Genomic DNA, 22,119 nt, shown 5'->3' with positions numbered 1-22,119 from the left:
TATCAGTACCCACAATAGTCTCAGCCCCACCGGAGCCCCTATAAACAGAGAAATGAGGTGCATGGGCCCTCTCGCTCCTTGAACAACTGGCCCTTGCAACAGCCGGCATACTCCTATGACTGTGCGTGCAGAATACTATCCTCTCTGGCTGGGAAAAGGGACCAGCCCCCTAGAAAAGGGCACGACTTTTTTTGGTCTCTTGCTGATCAGTTAGGGCATCCCCTCTGAGGGGAAGAATCGGGGCAGGAAAACCTGCTGGGGAAGAAGGGAAGGAAGGAGGATGTAAGGTATTGACTCTGGGTATGTCCCCTTTCTCCCCACTCTGGAGGTAAATCACCCTGGAGATAGAGATATATTCCGATAATCTCCCAGAAGCTTTCCCTTTATTGGCCCACCTGTAGGAAAATGTCAGACGTCAGATTGGCTGACTGTGTAAGACAGGGTTAACGCTGTGCCCCAGCCCCTCATCTTGCCAGGCTAGGCAAGCAGATCATTATATTATGATTTATAAATAGACAATAAAATAAAATAATCGGTTAGGGCTGAGGCATTGGGGAAGAAGGGTGAAATAGCCTTTGTCAAGGAGTACCCACTATCAACTCCACCTACCCAGGACCCGGGACCACCTCTTCAGTTGGAGGTTGCCCCTAAACTAGACAGTCCCACATAGCCTCCATTTTTCTCCCCATCCCTCCCTCCCTCCCAATCAACATCAGCCGCAGCCCACACCCCTAGATCTCAGCCCCCAGCCCTCGTTTGGGTGGGCGGGCGCCTCGAGGTTTCTATGCCTACAGTGCTCAGCCCAGAAGCTCCTCCGCCAACCGGTAGAGGAACCGAGAGTACCAATGCATGCCTGTCGGCTGGACAGCCCCTCCGGGAAGCAGCGCCCCCAGCGCGTGCAGCAGGCGCAAAGGAGCAAAGGCGCGGTGCGCCCACTGGTGACTCTCCAGAACCGCGTAGCAGGAGGCCAGGACGTCATTCACCAGCAGAGTCCCATGCGCTGTGAGAGGCGCGAACACGCCCACAGCTTCCTCTCGAGCCACGCGGGCCACGCGCGCCGGCCGTAACGCGTCCCCTCCAGGCGCCAGCACCGAGTCCCCCGCACGCAGTCGGCGTGCGAACACCGGTGCAAAGTCTCCTGGCGCTGGCGCTGGCCCTCGAGCAGCAAATACTAGGTGCCAGGGTGTGAGCAACAGTTTGCGCGGGGGCCGCTCGGTCTCCACAGCCACGAAAGAAGCCCTGCGCTGCAAGTCCCGGTCCAGGAAAAGCAGCACCGGCGTCGGCACCACCCGGCCTGCCGAGTCTGCAGCCAGCACCCAGTCTCCGCGATGCAGTTCCCGCAGCCCCTTCCGCTCGCCACTCCGAAGGCGCACGGTGGCATTTCCCGGAAAGCAGCCGCCCGCTCGGACTGCCAGTGAGTTATCTGCAGGGAACAAGTATAGAGAGGATCAGATGAAGAATGTTAGTACAGATTCTCAAAGATGTGGGTCAAGCCCAGCGCAGACCTCACCAGTCCCAGCACAACTGCAGTTTCCCACGGATCTGGTCCCAGCCTGGGCAGAAGTGGAAGGGCGGTTTATAACACTAACGCCCACCTTGGTCACCCCTAGAGTTGTAACAGGGCTATGCAGACTGTTTCCCGGAGAGACCCCCTTTGGGTGGACCTCACCACCCACCCCCTACTGTACCGGCTTTGACCGACACGTGGACGTGGTTGCGGGACTCGTAGTAGACCCAGTCGAAGCCAGCTTCCACTGCCAGTCGCGCCAGCAACCCATACTTATTGCGGTCGCGGTCGGACGTGGTGATGTCTAAGGCACGGCCTTCGTAGTGGAGTGAGTCCTGAGCATGGTGGCCGTCCTCGTCCCAGCCCTCGGTCACCCGCAGGCGCACTCCGGGCCACATGTTCATCACGGCAATGGCCAGAGCGTTCACCCGCTCTTTGCAACGCTGTCAGGGAATAAAGGGGTCAGTCTTCTCACTATCACCACCGCCACTATGGGGGCAAACGGGACCTGGATGGGAGGGTCGATTCTCCTGTTTTCCCATCCCCACTCCTCTTGTTCCTAGCTTTTGAATGCCCTGGGGAAGTGAGAGTCTGCATAGGTGTAGTCGCCAATCTGCACTCCCTTCCCAAAGCATCGCGGCAGAACTGTGGGGTCACGTCTGAGGTTGAGAGGGGGCGCCTATACCTAGCTCTTTCCCCATTTTTAATGCCCGCCCCTAACCCCTGCTCGTCCTGGGGAATCGGCTCAACCTGGGAGAGGGCAATAGATGAGAGGGCGGGTGGAAGCTTGGTCAGGGAGTGGTTGAGCAGCCTGGCTCCCCAAAAGGAGCCCCTGTTCAAGCCTGGCCCCCCGCTGCAAGCCCTGGCTGCCCTCCCTCTGCCTGATTCATCTTTTGTTTCGTTGCCTTCCCTGGCACCGGGCATCGCTTCCTTCCTTCCTTCCTCCTCCTCCTTTCGGCCCCTAGCATTAACCCCTTCACAGTGCGAGTGCCCCCCACAGAGGTGACCTAGCGGAGCTGTGCGGGGATCAAGGCTGCTGCTAGGAAAAGGGTTGGGGTGGCGGGGGCCGCACGAAGTACAATGGCCATTCTCCGGGATGACTTAACCAAGCGAGAATCCCGGGCCGAGGCCGGGGACGCGCTGGGAGAAGCGGACTCAGCAGCTCCATCCACAAAGGCGCTTTTCAGCCACCCCGGCTCAGGGAGAGGAAAGGGCAGAAAGCCGCGCCCCTCATCTCTGCTCCGGCCCCGCCAGTCCCCTCCCCCAGCTCGGCCAGCCCTCCGGGTTCCAGCTCGGTCTCTGCCAGCCCTGAGAGCCGCCATCTCCCCATCCCTGGTCCAGATGCAGCCCAGAGGGGCGTGGGAGTAGCACCTGAGAACAGCCGGAGCTGCCCTTGTGTGGATCTGGGGGGCCCCCTGCAGGGTGGGAGTGGAGAGGAGGAAAAGCAGCCTCGGCTGGAAGGCTGCACCCGGGGGAGTGAGACCACGGTTATCTTGGCCGCTCCAATTTGGGAGCCGGAGACCTTGGCACGCACCATAGCACGGACACCGCGGGAGGAGGTGCAAAGAGGACAGCTTCCTTTTCTTCTCCCCCTCCGACCTCTCACCTCCGACTTGGTTTTCTCCTGACAGCCAGAGGGACACTTTCCCCTGCCCTTCTTGCAGGGTCTTCTACACCTCCGCAGGGTTGGAGAGGAGGGGAGGGGAAAGACAGAAACAGTGGTAACTCCTTCCAACTTTTTGTCGTTGTGGCCCCTACGGAGGCCTTGAGGCCTTGACCTGCGGGGGCAGCAGCCCTTTGCAGAACCAACTCAATGCAGGCCTTTTGCAGCCAGGGTGTGGGAGATAAGCAGGACGGAAAGGGCTCCCAAGCCTGTCAGAGCCCATCCTGGGCCTGTCCCTTGTTCGGCCCCCTCTGCTGCAGGTGGCAGCCAGAGGAAAGGGCCATAACATTCCATGGCCAAGGAGGGAAGGGGTGTCCCCTTCCCAATCCCTGGTAGGAGGAAGGCTTCAAGGCAGGAACAAGAAGGGATTCTTTCTCTCCTGGACAGGTTTTCCTAACAAAGTAACCTGAAAAACTATGGCAATTAATCAGAGGAAATCCGTACCCCTCCCTCTCCCCCCACCTCCTCACTCCATACACAATTAGGTGGTGTAATGGAAAGTGTATAGGACTTAGAATCAGGAGTCCTGAATTCTAGTCCCAGCCATGCCACTAATTAGTTTTACGACTTTGATTAAATCGCTTTTCCTCCTGGAGCTCAGCTTTCACTGTAAAATGAGGGGTGGGGTGATGGTGAAAGAATGTGATCTCCAAATTTCCTTCCAGTTCTGACAGTGGAGATTCCTGGCTGGAGGTGACCCTTCTCTCCCACGGCATTGCTTGCCTCTCCCTAGGTTGGTTAGGTTCTGGTCTGCAGCAGGTGCTCAATATGTGGCAGTTTAATTATTTTAGTTATTTGATTCCAAGGAAAGCCTTGAGCTAAACTGAGCTTGAGGGCCACAAGAACCCTTTGATTCTTAGGTGGGCCCATCTGTCCTTCCCATTGAGAACTGCTCCCCTCCTCCCCCCAACCCCAAGACAGTTGTTTAGACTCTTGAATAATCTGGCCCTGGTTCTAGGATGCCTCCCCCATGCCAGCCCCTGCTCAGGTAAGGCCCGGTGACCTGACTCTTGGCCACCCTTTCCCAGCCCCCTTCAGTCTCTGGCTCACAGAGCTTTTCCACAATCAGGTCAGAAGCCAGGGTAAGGGCATAGCTTTCTGTCTGCTGCCTAGCCAGCTCCTGGCCCCCAGCTCACCCCAGCCCTTCCTGCCTGGCTTGGTAGCTGACCCCCGGTCCACGCCTCAGCCATTTCCCGTCTCGCCTGCCGCCATCCCCCTTTCCCCGCCCTCACCCTCTAAGTCTCTCCCAGCCTCACTCTCACTAGTCCCTCCTCCCTCTCCCCCGGTTCGGATCTCTCCCGATCACTCAGTGCAGGCAGCCAGCAGAGGTTTTGATTTGGGTGGGGTGAGGGAAGGTCTTTGAGATTAATGTCTTTATAGATGAAGGCCAGCTCACCCTCCTGGGCTGCTATAGGGAAGTAGAGAACTTGGCGCAGGTGAGGAGAGACACACCTTACCTCGGTCATCAGGCGGTCTGCGCCACTGTTCTCCTCATCCTTGAAGATGATGTCGGGATTGTAGTTGGGCACCAGGTCCCGGAAGCGCTCTGAGCCCCTTGCAATCATCCCCTCCGCCGGCCCACTGGCGCCCAGGGTCCTTTCTGGCACGCTGGGCACGAATTGCTTGTAGAGCAGCGGCACAAGCTGCTTGCGCACGTAGCGGCGCCGGCCAACCGGCCCCCGGCCCGGCCCGCAGCTCTGGGTTGGCAGTGCCAGAAGTGCCAAGCAGCACAGGGGCACCAGACTGGACAGCAGCGCCATGGATGCAGCGGACTCTGGCCAAAAGAGAACGTCCTTGTCCTCACCAGCTCGCCCTGCAGTTGGACATTCCCCCAGCACCGGAGAGCGCAGCAGGCAGAACTGCCCCCAGAGTGCCCTAGAGCTCTTGTGGCTCTGCGCACCTGGCTGCCGCTAACTCTGTCTACATGCCCCCCGGGGGTCTGGAACCTGCTACTGACTGGCCATCATAGCAGGGAAGGGGGGTCGTGGGTGAGTGCCAGCTCAGCCTGGCTCTGCCGCCAGGCTCCGGCGCTGCCACAACGCTGGGGCTCCGCCTTAAGTGGCCCCTGGCCCCGCCCTCTGCTCAGGACCGGCCCGCCCCCTCCCACCAGGGCGGGGGCTCTAGCTGGTCGCCACTGGTCCAGTTTGAGACTAAAGTGTGTCCCATCTTGGAAACGAGGCAGTTACCTGCCTACGAAATTCTAGTAGCTTTACAGTCCATTGCCTGTTCTAAGCTTGGCACCAAACCACCCTCCTCTGATACTTGAATTGATCTTTGCTCTCCCAAAGCCTATCCTGGCAGGCCATGTTCTCTGCTACCGCCCACGAAGTATTGGTTCCAGTTTCTGTCAAGGCCAGCCAGGCTCTTCGGGCATACATACAACCAGAGCCTGCCTTGTCTGTGGTCCTCCCCAAACCTCTGTTCTTTCCATCTTTCTTCTTCAGCAGTAACCAGGACTGGAAGGGGTGAGTACCAGTGGTTATTTTCTTTAGTAGCGTTGCAGCCTTCTGCTGGGGGCTTCCCCCAGAAGCTCGGTTATACTGTGGTTTAGGACTTCAAGATTTGCTCTTTTGTCATTGCCAGACACCCAACTTCTTTTTTCAAATGAATAACTTGTCAATTGGAAGTTGCTGAAGGGCAGTGGGTACTAAGTCTCTAACTTGTTAATGATCACTTTTTAACTTCCATCTAGCCACTTTTCTAGCTTTCTACCTCTCTGGACCACCTGGGGCTCTGCTTCCAGACACTCAGGTTTTATCTCAGAGGCTTTGAGCCTGGGACACTTCACCCATCAATCACTACCCTTGAGAAATCACTTTCTCTAAGTAGCCTTCTCTCATGCCCTGACACTGCCCACCCGTTTCCTTGAGAACCAGTAATTAACTGCCATCCATTGTGGTTTGGTGTTAGAATTATGTCACCCTTACTAGACAAAGCAATTAAGCACAAACTTATTTATCATGTAACCCATGGTTCATTGCCCGGCCTATCTATAATAAAATGCTCAGCGTATATCCATGGCACCTACGCTTTTTTTTTTTTTTTGGTATTTCATATTCGCCTCATGCAGCTCCATAGCAAGTTTGTGTATATTAGGAAAAAAGCACCCCTTCCTCAAGACACATGCCATTTGCAAGAAAATAGTCATAGTAACTATACATAAGATTACAAGGTGAATGGCGGCCTAAAAGTTGTACAATTTGTATAACCCTGAGCAGAAACTTTGTCCCTAGCCCCAACGTAGCAGAGGGCTTGAGTAGTATTAAGGAACTGACAGCCTCTGGAAAGACGGAGTTAGTTTTTTCTCTGAGGTAGATCACAAACCCTTGTTAGTCAGCTTCTTCTTTTACTCCACACCCAATAGTCAAGTCAGGGAGGACAGGGCTGAGGGTGTATGTGTGTACAGGGGAGGTTATCCTACCCCTACATTCGATGCCTACCTACCCCCAATAACCGAGGCACAGAAACAAGGCCATGGGCATAAGGAAGAGGCAGGGAGGGGACCAGCCTGCTCTAGGCTGCCTAATTGCGTGTCCTAACGCTAGTAGACTTAAGGCCCCAAAGGACATTAAGAATGCAGATAGAGGGGGAGGGGAAGGATGGTGGACAGGACTCCTGTTTCTTTCAGCTGACAAGACTCCGGACTGAGGAGAGTAACAATGTTCACACAGACACAGACAAGCCCTTAAAAAAACAACAACAAAGCAAACCTTGGGATTAACTTTATTGCTGATGGTTATGGCCTCTTCTTCTCCATTCCCTCATATCTCTGGTGGTCCAAAGCCCCTCCAGGATAGCACAGTGCTTAGGTTCTTCTGGGCCAGAGGCAAAGGGAGGAAATCTACCTCCCAAGTCTGCCCCTGCTCAGTCCCTCCCCTGTCCCCACCCCACCCTATTGCACATCAAATCATGTAAACATGGCTACGGGCATGGCCCGGAATAGCTGTGAGGCAGATTGATGTGTAAACGGATTTGGGACCAGGAGCCAGACCCAGTTAGCCAGCCCCACCCCATGCTGAGGCCCATAGTTAAATCTGAAAAAGCAGGGGTGCCTGGTCCCAAACTCTGGCTCAGATTATGCAACAGTGCACAGTGCTCAGCTCCTCTCTGCCACCCACCCCTCTCAGATTCCAGGTCCTAAGGTCCACCCACTCCTGGTGTCACTCCAGGCCTGGGCAGCAGATGGCAGTGTCCAGTTTTCTCCCTCCCACTCCCAACTGGAGGTCACTGGTGCTGGGTCTTCCTAGATGCCCTCGGGAAACCAGAGACAGGCAATGGCAGTCTGTCCAGCCCTGGAAAAGAGGTGGGGGGGAAGGCAGTCAAAAGTAGGGCATACGCCCAGACTCTGGGATGACAACCAGGCTGGGAAATGCACGGATAAGGGAGGTTACAAAGCAAAGAGCATGCCATTTGCCCTGCTGGAATTACCACTGTTCTAGAGGGCTCCACTTCACAATCACCCCACCAACCTGTGCTCCCCACTCCCTCTCACCAAAAGCCCGGATCAGCTCTGCCCGCACAGCTGCGGTGAAGGTCTTCACCAGACAGAGAGTGGTGAGGCCCGCAAAGGTTGCATTGTAGAGGAACACGATGTAGAAATTGCCCAGCCAGTTGAAGCGTCCAAAATCACCCAGCAGGTCAAAGCGAGTGAGTCCTGAAGCACAAAGACCAGGATGAGAGGTGGGCACTCCAGCCCCTCCCTGGCTCAGAGCCCAGCTTGTGCTGCCTCCTGGTGGCTACATCTCAAAACTGCAACTGATAGGTTGGCCTCTCCATCAAATTATTCCTACCTCCCTAAGCTGTCTAGGGCAGTTCAGGGCTGCTGAAAAAAGTGTTAGCAGCCAGACTTGCTCCAACCTCCCTTCAAGAGTCTGGCATGTTTTCCAATGGGGATCCCTCTGGCTCCAGGTGTCCTGAGGAGCTCCCTGGGCCCACCAGTTGTTCCTGGGTTAAGAACCTTTAAGCGAGTCACCAAGTATTTTTTTAGTAGGTAAAGTAGTCTGGAGGCTGGTAGTTCTGACTCTGATGGGCTTGCTTTGGTTCATATCCAAACTCCACCCCAACTAACCTGTGTGATCTGGGGCAATTCCTTTAACATCTGTGCCTCAATTTCCTCAACTATGAAATTATATAGAGAAAATAATGGGACTGAGCCCTTCACAATAATATAGTATCATCACAAGTAAGATTTTGGGGGCCGTCCTCCACTTTAAAAATAATTCCTACATGGATCCAACTTACAGGATCTAACTGGTGGACCTACAAGCCTAGTTTACTACTATTTCCTCGTGGTTTAAGTATAAATGGTACAGGAGAAAGAGTATGGATTTTAAAACCAAATAGAACTATTTTTTTTATTTTGAGAGTATATCTATTAAGGCAGGACAATGGGGAATGTGGGGAGATAGGAGAGGGTGTGGGGGGGTAAAGAGTGACAGAAGGAGACTTGACGGGGTGGTGAACACACAATACAGCATACAGATGATGTGTTAAACACTTGAAACCTATATAATCTTATTAACCAGTGACACCCCAATAAATCCAATAAATAAAATACAGAACATCATCATATAATCTAAAAAAAAGCTGGGGACAGTGACACAAAGGAAAGGCTTAAGATAGAAGGGTAACAGGAGTGAGCCTAGACTGGGCTATCTAGACTCAGGACAGGAAGTCACAGTAACAGAAGTGAGCCACACTGGACTGCATGGACTCAGGAAAGGAAGTTACGAAGGCAAAAGGAGAGTCCTTGGAGACAAGTTCAGGGGTTTAGGCTGGGAAAAATTGCTGCTGCCCACCACTCCCCTGCTTACAAAGTTCATGGGAACTCTTGGAACTTAGGAGAAAGCAAGCAAAAGTACACACCTGAGGAAAGGGGGCATGGGTGTGTGCAAGAGAGGGAGCATACCCAAGTAGAACTAACTGAAATACTGAATCATGTATGATATATGGATGATGATGTAGTTGGTGGGGGGGATTACCTATGCATGCAACTCTCACACTACCCTGGAGTGAAGTAGTTACATTTTAAAACATTTTTAAAGAACATTTTTATTAGGTAATTCCAGATCATATCTTTAAAGATGGGAGAAGTTGCCCTGGTTGGACAGTTCAGTTGGTTAGAGCACTGCTCCAATATACCACACAACAGGGGTGTCCAACTCATTTTCATCGGAGGCCACAGCCTCATGATTGCCTTCAAAGGGCCAAATGTAATTTTAGGACTGTATAAATGTAACCACTCCCTAACTAGGGACAAGGAGCTTGGCACTTCTGCCAGGTAGAAACATGGTACCAGGCCAGATAAAACAAGGTGGAGGGCTGGATTTGGCCCATGGGCCTTGTGTTCAACACCTATGCCATACAAGAATCAACCAATGAGGCCTGGCTGGTGTGGCTCAGTGGACTGAGTGGTGGCCTGCGAGACAAAAGGTTGCTGGTTCAATTCCCACTCAGGGTGTGTACCTGGGTTGTGGGCCAGGTCCCCAGTAGAAGGTGCGCGAGAGGCAACCACACATTGATATTTCTGTCTCTCTCTTTCTCCCTCCCTTACCCTCTAAAAATAAATGAATAAAATCTTTTTAAAAAAATCAACCAATGAATGCATAAATAAGTGGGACTACAAATTGATGTTTTTCTTCTGTGTCTCTCTCCCTCTCTCTAAAAATCAATTTTTAAATAAATAAATAAATAAATAAATAAAGATGGGAGAAGTGAGTGTGTTATTTAATGCTCTGGTGGTGCAAAAAGCACCAGATCGGGATTTAGGAGACAAGGGTATATTATAGACTGACTTGGCCCTCCCTCAAGCTAGCTGTGTAAGTGGGTAAATCAATTAGCTTCTCTGTGCCTCATCCTTACAATGAGAAGTTTATTAGGTGATCCAGCACAAAAGAAGATTTCGGGAAAAGTGGTACCTTTTCACTAAAACAAACAGCAGTAAATGGGGAGCCCTGACAGGTATGGATCAGTTGTTTGGGCGTCATCTCACAAAGCAAAAGGCTGTGGGTTTGATTCCTGTTCGGGGCACATAACTAGGTTGCGGGCTCAGTTCTTGGCTGGGGCATGTACAAGAGGTAACACACTGATGTTTCTCTCCCTCTCTTCTTCCTCCCTTTAAAATTTAAACAAAATTTTAAAAAATGGGGAAGGCTATGAGAGTAGCAAATGGAAAATTATGAGCTTTGAAGCAACCCTACTCTTAAATCAGCCTAAGCATTTCAGAGACTCAGTTTCTTGATCTGTATCATGGGGACAATACCTTCTCATAAGGTTGCTGCTGTGGGGATTAGGGAGAACACGTGTATTAAGTGCCTGGTTAGCACCAGTAAGTACTCAAAAAAAGTCAATTCCCCTTTTCTTCTTTTGCTACTTACCCAGGGTGCGAGAGAAGACAGGAAGTGCTGAGCTTAGGACCAGCAGACAGACACAGTTCCCGATTATCTGGGTAGGAGTAAGGAAAGGGGAGGTGAGATAGCAGAGCTGCTGGTACCTAGCCCCATGCATGCCCCCAGAATACTTCCTCTACTCCCACCCAGCTACCTGTGTCATGGCTGTGTCATGCCATCTGGGCCGCAGCCTCCAGAAGAGCGGAGAACTGTAGAATCCCACGACCGAGGATATCATCAGGTAACTGCCACGGGGTTAGGGAAGAACTGGCTGGCTCCCAAGGATTAATGCCTCATCTCAAAGGGAAGGACCCCTTCCCCCCAGCCCTCCTTTCAAAAGCAAGTCTTTTCCTTCTTTGTGAACCTCAAGTTGGTGAAGACTTGCCCCGCCCCCCATTCCTACCACACCCCTGTCCAGAGTCCCAAAGGGGATAGAATCAGTGCACAGAAGCAATGGTGGGTTTCCAGAAGGATACAAGATGAGTACGACCTGAATGACGGCACCAAAGGAACCCAGCTTGGAGAAGGAGACCTGGCCCAGGGAGGCATCCTGAGAGATGAAGCAGTGTCACTGTGGAGCACTCCACGATCAGCAGCACCCAGCGCCCAGCCTTCCCTCTGGCCTTAGTTTCTGGCCCCTCACCCCAGCCTTTCTCAGGCCCTCCCCAAAAGATATGGTGGGAGGGATGCCCAGTACCTGCATGCCCAGTACCTGCATGCCCCGGGGCATGGCAGCCTCATCAATGAGCAGCTCCAGGATGTGGATGGCCACAATGAGCACAGACAGGCCCTGTGTGAGACAAGGTCACACATTCCCATCCCTGCCCCAACCCACAGCTGTATCCAGAGTTGAATGTTAAAAGAAGACACTCTGGTCCAACATTTTCAGTTTCCAAGTAGCTATATGGGACCTCCTCATGGCTAGTGCTAGAACAGAGAACCTTTGAGGGTATTATAAAATGCACCCTCTCCAGGTAGAAGGATTGCAAAAAAAGCCAAATAGAAAAATGGATCTCTTCTTCCAGATTGGTAAGATTTATTTCCAAGTCCAGGTTGTAACAAGTGGGGGGACAGACTGGATTTCAACCCTTATTTTCACCCCAGAGCAAACCTGGGTAACTACTCAGTGGCCCTGTGTGGCCTTAGGCAAACTTCTTAACTTCTCTGTTTCTTCATTTACAAAATGGGGATTGATGAACTCAACACAGGGCAAGACACAAAGTAGACACTCAGTGAGAGGCAACTATTATTACTGAGGATAACCAGGTCCCTGCATCTCCTCCCTCTTCCTTGAGAAGGCCTACTACTCCCTCCCCTCCAAGGCTGGTGTACCCACCGTCAATACCAGCAAGCACAGCATGGCCAGGGGATAGCCCAAGTTCCGCTGCCAGGCTGAAGCCTTCCGCCGCTTCTCTGTGAAGGAATGGGAAGTGGTTGGCAAGGGCCTGGAACTGAGGGCTACTCTCCTTGGAAAAACCCAGGTATCCCCATCCCTACCAATCCACATACCCAGCAGGACCCTCTGTGTCTGTAGAGCCAGGACCTGTCTGTGCAGTAGCTCCATGTCCAAAGGCAGCCAGCAGGAGGTGGGATCTGAGGGCAGAGTAGATGGTGCTGCCTCCACCCGAGCCATACCCACCATCCCACATAGGAAGAATTGCAACTCACTGCAAATCCTGCGAGTCAAAGCTGCTTCCTCAAAGGCTGAGCAGTACAGCTGCTCCTCCAGGTCTTCTAGCAGCTGGGGTAGCGGAAAGGGAGGGACTCATAGTAAGAGGCTCTAGAGTCCCATTCCTTCCCCTACCCCTCATTCACCACCCTACTGTCAGCAACTTTATCCGTCCCTCCTGACTGCCTTGTGTTCTGCTTTGTATGTCTGGGAACCCCCTCCACATGATGGGGGTGAAAGATACAGGAGCAACAAAGGCTGTGGCCCTCTGCAAGGCCGTCTGGCTTCAGCTCTGCAGGAAGCTCACCTCGAAGGATCAAAGGGCAAGGAGCACGACATACCCGGGGCTTGACCAGCAGCTTCCCAGTAACCGAGAACATGCGGGCGAGACCTAACGGAGTACACACTGTGGGGACAGAAGGCAGTCACCTGCCAGACCCTTCTCTCCATCATTCCCCCCACCATCCCTCCATTCCCTTTCTTTCCACCCTGGTGGCTCTGGCCCAAGGACCTCTCCCATTCTCTCCCAGACCATGAGCACTCACCCAGGAGCAGCAGGACCCCAAGGAAGGAAATGCAGGAGTAGAGGTAGGGGAGGTAGTACTCCCAGAAGTCTGAGGGTGAAAAAAGAAGTACTGTCAACCCATCTCTTTCCTGCTTACTGGGACTGACAGGCGTCAGGGACAACATAAAACCTACAGGGGTTAGGCTTATAATACAAATCAGAAAATCTGGCCTGTGTCAGCAGAAGAGGGAGTGGCAGGCACTACTGCAAACCGGAGAGCCTAAGCCATGTTTAAAGGGCACAATGGCTATTCAGCCACAGTTACCAGGGACTAGGGTAGCCAGAGCCTCTGCCTTGTCAAGCAAATCCAGAGATCTGGACAACAATGTAAAACCTCCCAACTGTAACATGTCAGCAACTGACTCGTATATATTTTTATATCGTCACATGGGCCCAATGAAACATTTCTGCAGGTTAGATTTGGCCTGAAGCCCATCATTTCAAAACTTCAGTCTAACGATTGACATGATCCCAACTTTCTCCATCTTAGAGGGATACAGTTGTTTCAGGCAGGGGAACATCAGCCAAATGAAGAGCCACCCAGCCTGGAGGAGGGGAAGGAAGCAGACCCTCTCACCATAGAGGGACTCCCTGCTGGCCTTGTTGTCCACGATGGCTGATGCCACCCACACCATGCCCAACACCAGCAGGGTGAGGAGCACCAACATTACCACTGTCTCGTAGACTCGGCCCAGGACACCCTATGGAAGAAGGCAATAGGTGTGGAGTGGAGAGAAATCCCAACATCTGGGCAGTGCAGGGAAGAAAGGAAACACTGGGGAAAGCAGCCTGGTTCGGGGAACCAGAGAACTGGATTTGGGAGACAGGAAAAAGCATCTCCCTCTTATTCTGCTAGATCATTCTGTCCTCCTACCCCATAATCTGGGGCCACTCCTTATCCTGGATATTCTTCTTTTGTAACCCCCCTCCCTGGGTCCTTTCCCCATCCTTGTCTTGCCCTGGGAGGCTGACCCCTGAGGTCTGCATCACACAAGCCCTTTGTCCTTGGGCTTCCTGTTCAGCTTGCCCAATGGAAAGGACCAGCCGCTCCTCTGCTGGATGGTAGCACCTCCCCATCATCAACTATCAGTGGCTTCCAGAAGCTATTTCTTCCCTCTGTTCCCACAAGCCTAGAGTGGTACTGACCTCCTGCTGCCATTAGCATCTCAAACTAGTTTTTGGTCTCCTCAACTCTGCAAATACCTCTGCAAATAGTCTCTTCATTAAAATCTCTTTACTTGAAACATCTGAGTGGAATTCTGTTTCCCTCCCGGATTGATTGATGTATGCTTCACTCACCTTTCTGGAGCCAGCAAAGCCCTCAGACTCAGTGAAAAAGTATGCAAAGGGCATGAGGAAGATGAGGGACAGGTTGGAGAAGAGAAAAACAAGGTTCCAGAGGCCTAGAGAAAAAAAAGAAAGGCAAGGGTGGTCAGGAAAGGGGGCCCAACCCACTGGGGACTGACCATATGATCAGGGATCCAGGGATAAGGTGATTCTGACTGATGAGTCCAAGGCTGTATGTATCTGCCTGATGCTTTCTGCTCCCTGTCATCACCCCAAGCTGCAACCAGGAGCCACATACCATGGATGAGGGAGCCATTGAGCCACTGGATGTAGTAGTTCCGAGGCAGTGAGAGCAACACCTCATTGCTGATGATGGAGAAGGGCAGGAGAAGGACAGCACCCAGGGCAACTGCCAGGGTAAAGGTGCAGAGCTCGAGCCTGGGCAGAGAAGAGGTAGTACCCTTGATTAGCTCAGACACTCGCTTCCCTGGGCCCAAAAACCCTGTTCATCCCTGTGAGCACCTGTGGTTTCTCCTGGAACTGACCGTAGTAGTGACAGACCAAGGGAAGGAGCCATCAGCTGGGGCTCTACCCACTACCTTTCCATCCCAGCCCTTACCTTAAGGGAAGCCTTGACATATGGGATGGGCGTATCTCAGGCATTCATGGGAACCTGGTCACGTGCCAGGTCACTTGTCCCCAGGAATGTGATCCTCCCACACATGCCCGTAGGGTGCACCAGGCATGATGCCAACCTTTGGGGCCTGGCTTCTCTGCTCAGAGATATGGATTTCTGAGCTTGCCTTCTTCAGCCCACATAATAGCAGGGCCACCCCGTATGGCTATGCCCTGCACAAGGCAATAGGACAAAGAGGGAAAAGGGAGCTAAAACCCAGCTCTGGCCCTGGCTGGTGTGGCTCAATGGATTGAGTGCTGACCTGTGAACCAAAGGGACGCTGGTTCAATTACCAGTTGGGGCACATGTCTGGGTTGCGGGCCAGCTTCCCCCATGTGGGGCATGCGAGCGGCAACCAAACATTGATGTTTCTCTCCCTCTCTTTCTCCCCCCCTTCCCCTCTGTCTAAAAATAAATAAATAAAATATTAAAACAAACAAACACACACAAAACCCCAGCTTCATAGCCAAGGTCTGTGTCCTGGGCCTCATCCGTTGAAAAGAAGGGACACTTTTATTGATTTGGTCCATCAAGGTGGGAAGGTTGCCTTCTTGTAATCTGTTGACCCAGAGGGGACATCTCTACTTCTTCTTTATATTTGCTAGTGAATGATAGCAGCCTGGAATAAGGGCCATCCTCTTAGAATCAAGTATGCCTCCCCTTTGGGGGGTTCCACCTTCCCCATCTCCTGCTGTTTTCATTAGCCTTCATCCTACTCTACTCCCTTCCCAATGGCTGGGAGGTGAAGCCAACCTGAAGCCATTTCCAGTGACTCAGGCCCCAGCTGACAGTTCCTGGCCATGTGGATCCCAGAAGCTCCTGGACTAACCAGGAAGACAGGAAGAACAGCTTTTCCAAGCGTCCCCAGGGTGGGGTAAAGCCGGAAGAAGCCAGAAATGGGGTGGAAGCAGAAACTCTTTTTACTTTGTGACACCCCACTCTCTCCGCCAGCTCCAGAACCTCACTAGATCTCAGCTTCTAAAGGCTACTGGTGCCAGGTGCTCAGGCAGCAACACTTACGCAATTTTGTTGACTGTAGCATCTTCATCGTCCACTATAAGAGAGAAAAGCATGAGGAAGAAGCAGGATATCAATGGGCAGCTCTGGGAACCATTTGTGTTGCTGTGGGCCTTCCTGCCCCCAAAAGAAGGGCCTTCACCCACAGGAGCAGGGCTGGACAGGAGGCTCTGGGAGAGCTCATGCTATGAACCCCACATGTTCTCTGGCCAAGGTGGCAGCGGTCCCAGGTGGAGACAGTACAGGCTAGAAACTCCCTCACTTCCCTCCCTCCCTCCCCATGACGTCTCCCATCACAGGTTCCTCTTTGTAAGCTCAACATATCATAAACAACTGGTCTGTGAGGTTGGTTACATCAGTGGCTGGGTGCAGCAAAGAGAAATGCAGTGAGTGGGAGGAGGGGAGATTCACAGAAAAAGTCCCCAGGAGAATTACACTGAGCAGTTGCCTTTTTGGGTGGGGGCTCATGAAGCTATCTGGAGGGGAGGAAAGGCTAGGGCCAGGACAGGATAATCTGGACAGGCTGGGGCTAGGAACTGGGACAAGTGTGCCACCCCCCACAAGTCACACAATGCCTACAGAAAGGAAAGCTCCAATGTGAGCACACTTAGGCTCTAGAGAAAGGCTGCCACCACCAGGTCCTGGGGTCCCAGTGGTCAAAGAGGTCTCTAGTCCTGGGTTTGGGAGCACTAGGAGAGGTGGTGACAGAGCTTGTGCCCATGATAACATTCACCTTGGAGTTGCCCACTCTAGGTTTACAGAGGGCTTTTATATTAACTATCTTGCTTGGCCCACACAATGACAATGGACTGTGTAGGGATTATTAGGCCCAATTTGTAGAGGGTGAACCTTTGTAGCGTCAGAAAAGTCACAGGACTTGCCAAGTGGCTTTTTCAGTTGTGGACACTTCTATCTAGACTTTCCACTATACCACTTTGTGCCTCCCTGTGGAGGTACAGAGACAGAAGAGGCACAGGCTCCAGAACAGCCACCTTTCCCTTCCCAGCAGGCACTACAGGCCCATTCTCCTGAGGCTGGCCCCATGGCAACAGGAACACTGGCAGAGGGTAGGCAGAAGGGAGGGAAATCACGGGTACCTGTGGTGAACTCGGCAGGCTTCTTGAAGCGAGTCAGGGCAATGTGGCAGAGGATGTAGAGTGTCGCAAACAGAAGTGTTGAGATCTGTGGCAGAGCGTGAGCTGGGATGAGAACTTCTAACCCCTGGCACATCCACAGCCCCAGTGGCCTATCTGTTAACTCCACGGGATCAATTCCCCCCACAAAGTCTCCATATTTCCAGGGGTTCCATCTTTCTCCCTGGCACTTCCTCTAGTCAGGGCATCAGGAGCCCCTAAGAAGCCACAGACAGGGGCTGTCCCATGCTCCTGGGGAAACAGCAAGGGACAGCCCCTACAAGGGTATTCCTGGGATAAAATAGCAATGGTCAAACACTGGTTGGTAAATGGGCAGAAAAAACTAAAGATACACAAGAACACATATCTGAAACGGGCCACAGAACCAGAGGGAATTACTTCTAGCATATTACTGGACATGGGAGTAAATTTGAGGGGAAGAAGGGGTATCTGCATCGTCATGACACTTCACTCCTCCCCCATTTCACCTCCTCCCCCACTGCCACCTTGACCCAAGCTCCAGGAGAGAATAAGTAGGAATCATGTCTGTCACTAGATCAAGTCAGAACTTCTACAAGGTTTATTCAGGGGCCCTGAAAGATCAGGTCTGCTCTGGGCCAAACCAGAGCCTCATTTAACACTCTGCCCCTAAGAGGAGGACTAGGAGGAGTTGGGCCCAACATCTACAAAGTCTCTAGAGTCAGCATCAGCCCTTTAAAGGCTGTCAATCCCTGGTTCCTACCTCAAGTAACTTCCCAACTCTAGGGCTGGGCTTCTCAAGGCCTGTCCTGTGCCTCTGGATGACTGGACCTCCAACTGACAGTTAAGGCAGGACTTGGACAGGATGCTCTGCACATGCACACCTCCCTACCCTACCCCAGGTAAGCTGCTATTGCTAAGAGGAGAAGCCACTGCTCAGTTTAGCTCCATGGGAGTCTTGAGAACAGACAGTATTGCATCTGAAGTAGTCAAGGACAGGATCAGTCTCGTGGGTCCTAAAGTCCCCACAGAAAATCTGCATACAGCTAACCAGAGAGGGAAGACGTCAGAGAGACCCCAGGAGAGCCATGGGTCTAGGACAAAGCTGTAGCTTTTGATATTAGGGAAGCAGAGTAGAATGAGCCACTCAGATAGTAACTGCAGAATTTTTACAGCCTAGTGCTCTGCCCTTGGCTTGCGTAATAGCCAGGAAGGTAGGAGGGCTCAAAAGGTCAGGCTGGAGTTCCACCCAGTTCCAGCAGAGGTTAGGTCATTCTCTAGAGTAGGGGATGGGAGCCAGGTGGAGGAGCTACCAGAAGCATTCAGGCTGCCCTTGGCCAGCACTGATGTCCTCAGCTAAAGGGACTAAAGGATGGGGGAGACACCCAGGAGACTGCTTCTCTGTCCAAGGTCTCATCTCTCCTTGTTCTCTAGGAATGTGGGCCTCTGGCCACACATTGTCTTAAGGCCTGCGCGAGCCTCAATGATATGCCCAACCTCACCATGTGGGACTACTCACTAAGGGACACTCGAGAAAGGCTTCCTGAAAGCAGATAAGGCATTCTACACATGGACTGATATACTTCCTACTTTTCAGTCCTCACAGATAAGGACAGATGCAGTTAAGTCTGGCTCACTTTATCCCTCCTCCAATCTGAGGCTGCCCAGGGCAGACTAGAGCCCAGCCTGAGAAATACCAAGGATGAGCCCACTCAGTAACACTTCTACTTTTCCAAACCTTTCTCTTTTCCTTTCCACTAAGTATATGGAAGAGAGGGCTACCCTGGGGAGCTCCAGAGGCAGAAGACTGAGGAGAAAGGAGAGAGATAAGAGTTCGCAGCAGGCCTGAGGAAGATTCTACTTCCTAAGCGCCTCTGGGGGCCCACTGCCCAGAACTGAGGAATCCCATTGCTGTGGCAGGTTCAGTTAATTCTCTAGGTGGCAGTGAGGGAATAAGGAAGGACGCCAGGTGCCCTCTAGAGCACTGAGAGGAACCACTGTACAGGGGAAATCCCTAAATGGCTGGATAGCCAGCTAAAAACCTAGCCTCGCAGGGCTCCTAACAAACACCAATAAAGGGGTGGTGATGGGGTGGGGGGGACTTTAGTTGTTCTCCATCTCTACTTAGTAGAATCCATCCCAGCAAGAGTTTCTTCTTCCACAGTGGGAGATCCACCAAAGTCCCCCTTCAACAAACATCGGTTGGGGTTGGGGTTGGGGGAGGGGAGTAAATGCAAATAAGCCCTCTCTTAATCAAACCCATCCCTCTGGAACTAAGATGGGCAGACTCACCAGACTCTCAGATACCGAAGGACCCAGAACAACGGTGGGGGACAGAAGAGGGGGGAGGGGAGGGGGAGGGGCGTGTAGAGGGGAGGAACGGAAACCGACCGGCTTTGTTTACCGCGGCTACCCAGCTGATCCGACCTAGTGGTTCACCAGCTGGGGCACCAGTCCTTCCGTCGGCCCGGGGCCCTTCGTTGCTCGCCCCTGATCCAGGCAGAGTCTGAAGGCGCTGAGCCCAGCCGTCGTACTCTGACCTGAACCTTTCCCACGACACTCGTCCTTCTCCTCCCTTTGATCCTAACGTTCCTGCCCCGGTCCCGCACTCACAATGCATTCGCGGACCCTCTCGTGGAATAGCTGCTCTCGCACAGATAGCACTTCGTAGTCAGCTGCTTCCATACTCTGCTCAGCATGACTGAGGCGGGGGTGTCTCTGGGTCCGGGGAGGACGAGCGGGGATAAAGCCGCCGCCGCCAGACACCCGGACCCAGCCGAAGAGGCTTTCCTCGCAGCCTGCGACGGAAACTCGGGGTAATCTGAGGTTCAGATTCAGTTGTCCGTCCGGACGCCCCGCCCTTAAAGGGGCAGGCACCAGCAAGCCTCGCTGTAAGGGCCCCTGCCCGCCCCCTCTTCTCCCTCCCCTTTAAGGTCGGGCCTAGGTCACGTTTCCACGCAAACACCCGCCTCTATACTGGCTGTAAGGAAGCGCCGTTCCTCATTCTCTTCTTCTGGAGACCGAGAGACAACACAAGGGAAGGGCGGGTTCCTTTCAGAGGGCAGAACTCATTGGCTCCTAGAGAGCTGCCGCTCATAGCGAGAGGGACGCTGATAGGCTTTCCCTGAGAAAGGAGGCGGGATTTTTCATGCTCTTTCTAAAATTAACCGACTCCTTTACCTCCTGCTGTTGAGAAGGGAGGATTACTGCGTTATAGTATAGCGACCAAAATTTTAGTTTGGCCGTAGTTAGATGAACCATTTGGAGCAGGCAGGATGTGAGAGTTCCGTGGGGGTTCTGAAAGGTATGACTGCCCAGGAACCCAAGGCCCATAGCACCATTTTCTGAAAATGTGTTGATGATGGGGTGGGGCGCTCCTTCGCGGCCAGTTTTCACTCGAGGCGCTTTTGTGGTTGGCCGAGTGTGTGCTAGAGCAAATACTAAAAAAACAAATAAAACCCCCAAAAACTGAATAGAGAGCTACAGAAATATTCTTCCGAAACTTTGTGAGGAAATGCCCACAGGGGAACATTGCTGAGTGGAGCTGAATCAAACATTTTCCGATGTATGTGCCACTCAGTTTACACACTTTGTCTTATTTTAATGTCATAACCGTTAAGAAGAACGTGTTGTGACTAGCATTTTAGAGATTAGGAAAACATGAGAGGTTGTCATGTGCCCAAGGCCACATAATTTAGGAATGCAAGTTACCTTCCTGAGATGTTGGTATAACTACTGTTTGAAAAGTCTCACCATGGTGAAGTTAAATCCTCTAAAGTGTAGGGAGCAGTTCAGAAAAACTGAAAAGAAGGGCTGAGTTTTGCAAAGCCTCCTATTAAGGAGTAAGAGCCCAATTTTAAAGGCCTTAGGCTGCACCCAGTTACTGTCTGAACAAGAGTCAGGGGTGAGAATTAACAACTGAATTCTGTACCTTTGTAACTTCTTGGGGCAAATTATTTTGGTCTGTTTTCTGTTTCCCCAGTGATTTGCAATAGAACCTGGGAAATAAAAAGCATGTATTTGTACGTGCGTACATACATACATACATACATACATATATATGTGTCTTCAGTGATAACACAATAATGAGAGAACCTGAAGAACGGATTTCCCTCTTAGCAGCCAAGCTTGAAGTAAACAGAACTCCAACAGGAAAGGAGAAAATAGTTTCAAAGAGAAGATAGCTGGCTGGGTGCTCGGCTCTGCTGCAAGGAAAAGGAGGTGGCTGGGGTCTTGAGTGTGTTGTAGGAACAAACATGAATGGGTCAAGAACCTGGCTTGGAGGAACTTACAGCTTGTCAGGGAGAGGTAGTCTTGAGCTTAACACTTCTCAGATCTTAATTTCAAGCCTATGTGCTTTAATGATCTTATTATAACACAAATCAGATCTTGTCAGAGTTCAAAGTCACTCAAAAGTGATCCACTTGCACTTAAAAATTCACTTTGCCCTGGCTGGTGTGGCTCAGTGGATTGAGTGCCTGCCAATGAACTGAAAGCCGGTTCAATTCCCAGTCAGGGCGCATGCCTGGATTGTGGGCTGGGTCCCCAGTTAGGGGATCACTATATCTCTTGCACATTTATGTTTCTCTCCCTCTCTTTCTCCTTCCCTTCCCCTTTCTCTAAAAATAAATAAATAAAATCTTTAAAAAATCACCTTTGGACTACATTAGACATGCTGTATTTTGTTTGTTTCACAGTGTTTTTAACAAATTTGAACAAAGATTTAAAAATCAGGGGATGACACCTTAAGAACTCAGATTTCTGTCTCTTAAATAGAAGATCTGGCAGACATGGGCAACAAGGACATGTGGCTCTGTAGATGGAGGAGGATGTACTAGACTTCCACAGCTCCTGTTACTTGGGTAAGCACTTATACCTCACCAGTTTCCATTTACATTGTCAGCCTACTTGTGCATTTGAGTTTGTGGCCTGTGAGCTGTCCCCTCTCTACTGCTTCGACTTGGCATCCTCTTCACTCTGGCCTTTGGTCAGTCCCTGGAGGACCCTGCCAAGCTCTTTCCTTTCTCAGGACTCTGCACTTGCTGTTTCCTTTGCCTACAAGAGCTCTTACCTTCCCCTCCTCCTTCCCAATTCACTTTTGGCTGGCTCCTGTTTTCTTTAGGTTTGAACTTAAATGTTTGCTCAGAGGAGTCTCCCCCACCCCCACTATCTTATCTAAAGCAATCTATTTTTGTCACATTTATTATAAGTTGCCTTAACTTAGTTTGCGTTTTT

At 51.8% G+C, this 22,119-nt stretch overlaps 2 protein-coding genes across 4 annotated transcripts; both read right to left on the bottom strand.

Moving 5' to 3' along the window:
* Positions 1-361: 361 nt before the first annotated feature.
* DHH (desert hedgehog signaling molecule) lies at positions 362-5,222 on the bottom strand. Its single transcript, XM_024575732.2, has 3 exons — positions 4,628-5,222; positions 1,689-1,950; positions 362-1,423 (listed from the first exon to the last, which is right to left on the bottom strand). The coding sequence occupies exons 1-3, from the start codon at positions 4,928-4,930 to the stop codon at positions 798-800; spliced, it is 1,191 nt and encodes a 396-aa protein (XP_024431500.1). The 5' UTR covers positions 4,931-5,222; the 3' UTR covers positions 362-797.
* A 1,637-nt stretch (positions 5,223-6,859) lies between these two features.
* Positions 6,860-19,883, bottom strand: LMBR1L (limb development membrane protein 1 like). Of its 3 annotated transcripts, none has more exons than XM_024575661.4 (17): positions 19,498-19,881; positions 16,870-16,954; positions 15,776-15,809; positions 14,378-14,517; positions 14,092-14,195; positions 13,370-13,493; positions 12,773-12,841; positions 12,569-12,633; positions 12,227-12,299; positions 12,068-12,151; positions 11,895-11,971; positions 11,256-11,348; positions 11,035-11,108; positions 10,713-10,803; positions 10,547-10,613; positions 7,663-7,824; positions 6,860-7,462 (listed from the first exon to the last, which is right to left on the bottom strand). In XM_024575661.4, the coding sequence occupies exons 1-17, from the start codon at positions 19,567-19,569 to the stop codon at positions 7,395-7,397; spliced, it is 1,482 nt and encodes a 493-aa protein (XP_024431429.2). In that variant the 5' UTR covers positions 19,570-19,881; the 3' UTR covers positions 6,860-7,394. The 3 variants fall into 3 exon arrangements, with proteins under 3 accessions (XP_024431429.2, XP_053777512.1, XP_053777511.1); XM_053921537.2 differs by having other exon boundaries at positions 11,271-11,348; positions 19,498-19,879; XM_053921536.2 differs by having other exon boundaries at positions 11,271-11,348; positions 12,068-12,299; positions 19,498-19,883.
* Between the last annotated feature and the right edge of the window lie 2,236 nt (positions 19,884-22,119).

This window comes from Desmodus rotundus, chromosome 3 (assembly GCF_022682495.2).
Source record: "Desmodus rotundus isolate HL8 chromosome 3, HLdesRot8A.1, whole genome shotgun sequence".
Taxonomy (NCBI): domain Eukaryota; kingdom Metazoa; phylum Chordata; class Mammalia; order Chiroptera; family Phyllostomidae; genus Desmodus; species Desmodus rotundus.
Note: the sequence above shows the minus strand (reverse complement) of the source record. Positions and strands in the feature narration are given on the sequence as shown.

Coding starts and splice junctions, on each gene's coding strand:
- LMBR1L (XM_053921536.2), bottom strand. CDS start 19,569: ATGGAAGCAGCTGACTACGAAGTGCTATCTGTGCGAGAGCAGCTATTC. Junction 13,494..14,091: donor GCTTTGCTGGCTCCAGAAAG/GTGAGTGAAGCA, acceptor CTTCTTCCATAG/GGTGTCCTGGGCCGAGTCTA. Junction 7,825..10,546: donor TGTCTTCTCTCGCACCCTGG/GTAAGTAGCAAA, acceptor TTTGTGCTTCAG/GACTCACTCGCTTTGACCTG.
- DHH (XM_024575732.2), bottom strand. CDS start 4,930: ATGGCGCTGCTGTCCAGTCTGGTGCCCCTGTGCTGCTTGGCACTTCTG. Junction 1,951..4,627: donor CAGACCGCCTGATGACCGAG/GTAAGGTGTGTC, acceptor ATTCCCTGACAG/CGTTGCAAAGAGCGGGTGAA. Junction 1,424..1,688: donor CCACGTGTCGGTCAAAGCCG/GTACAGTAGGGG, acceptor TGTTCCCTGCAG/ATAACTCACTGGCAGTCCGA.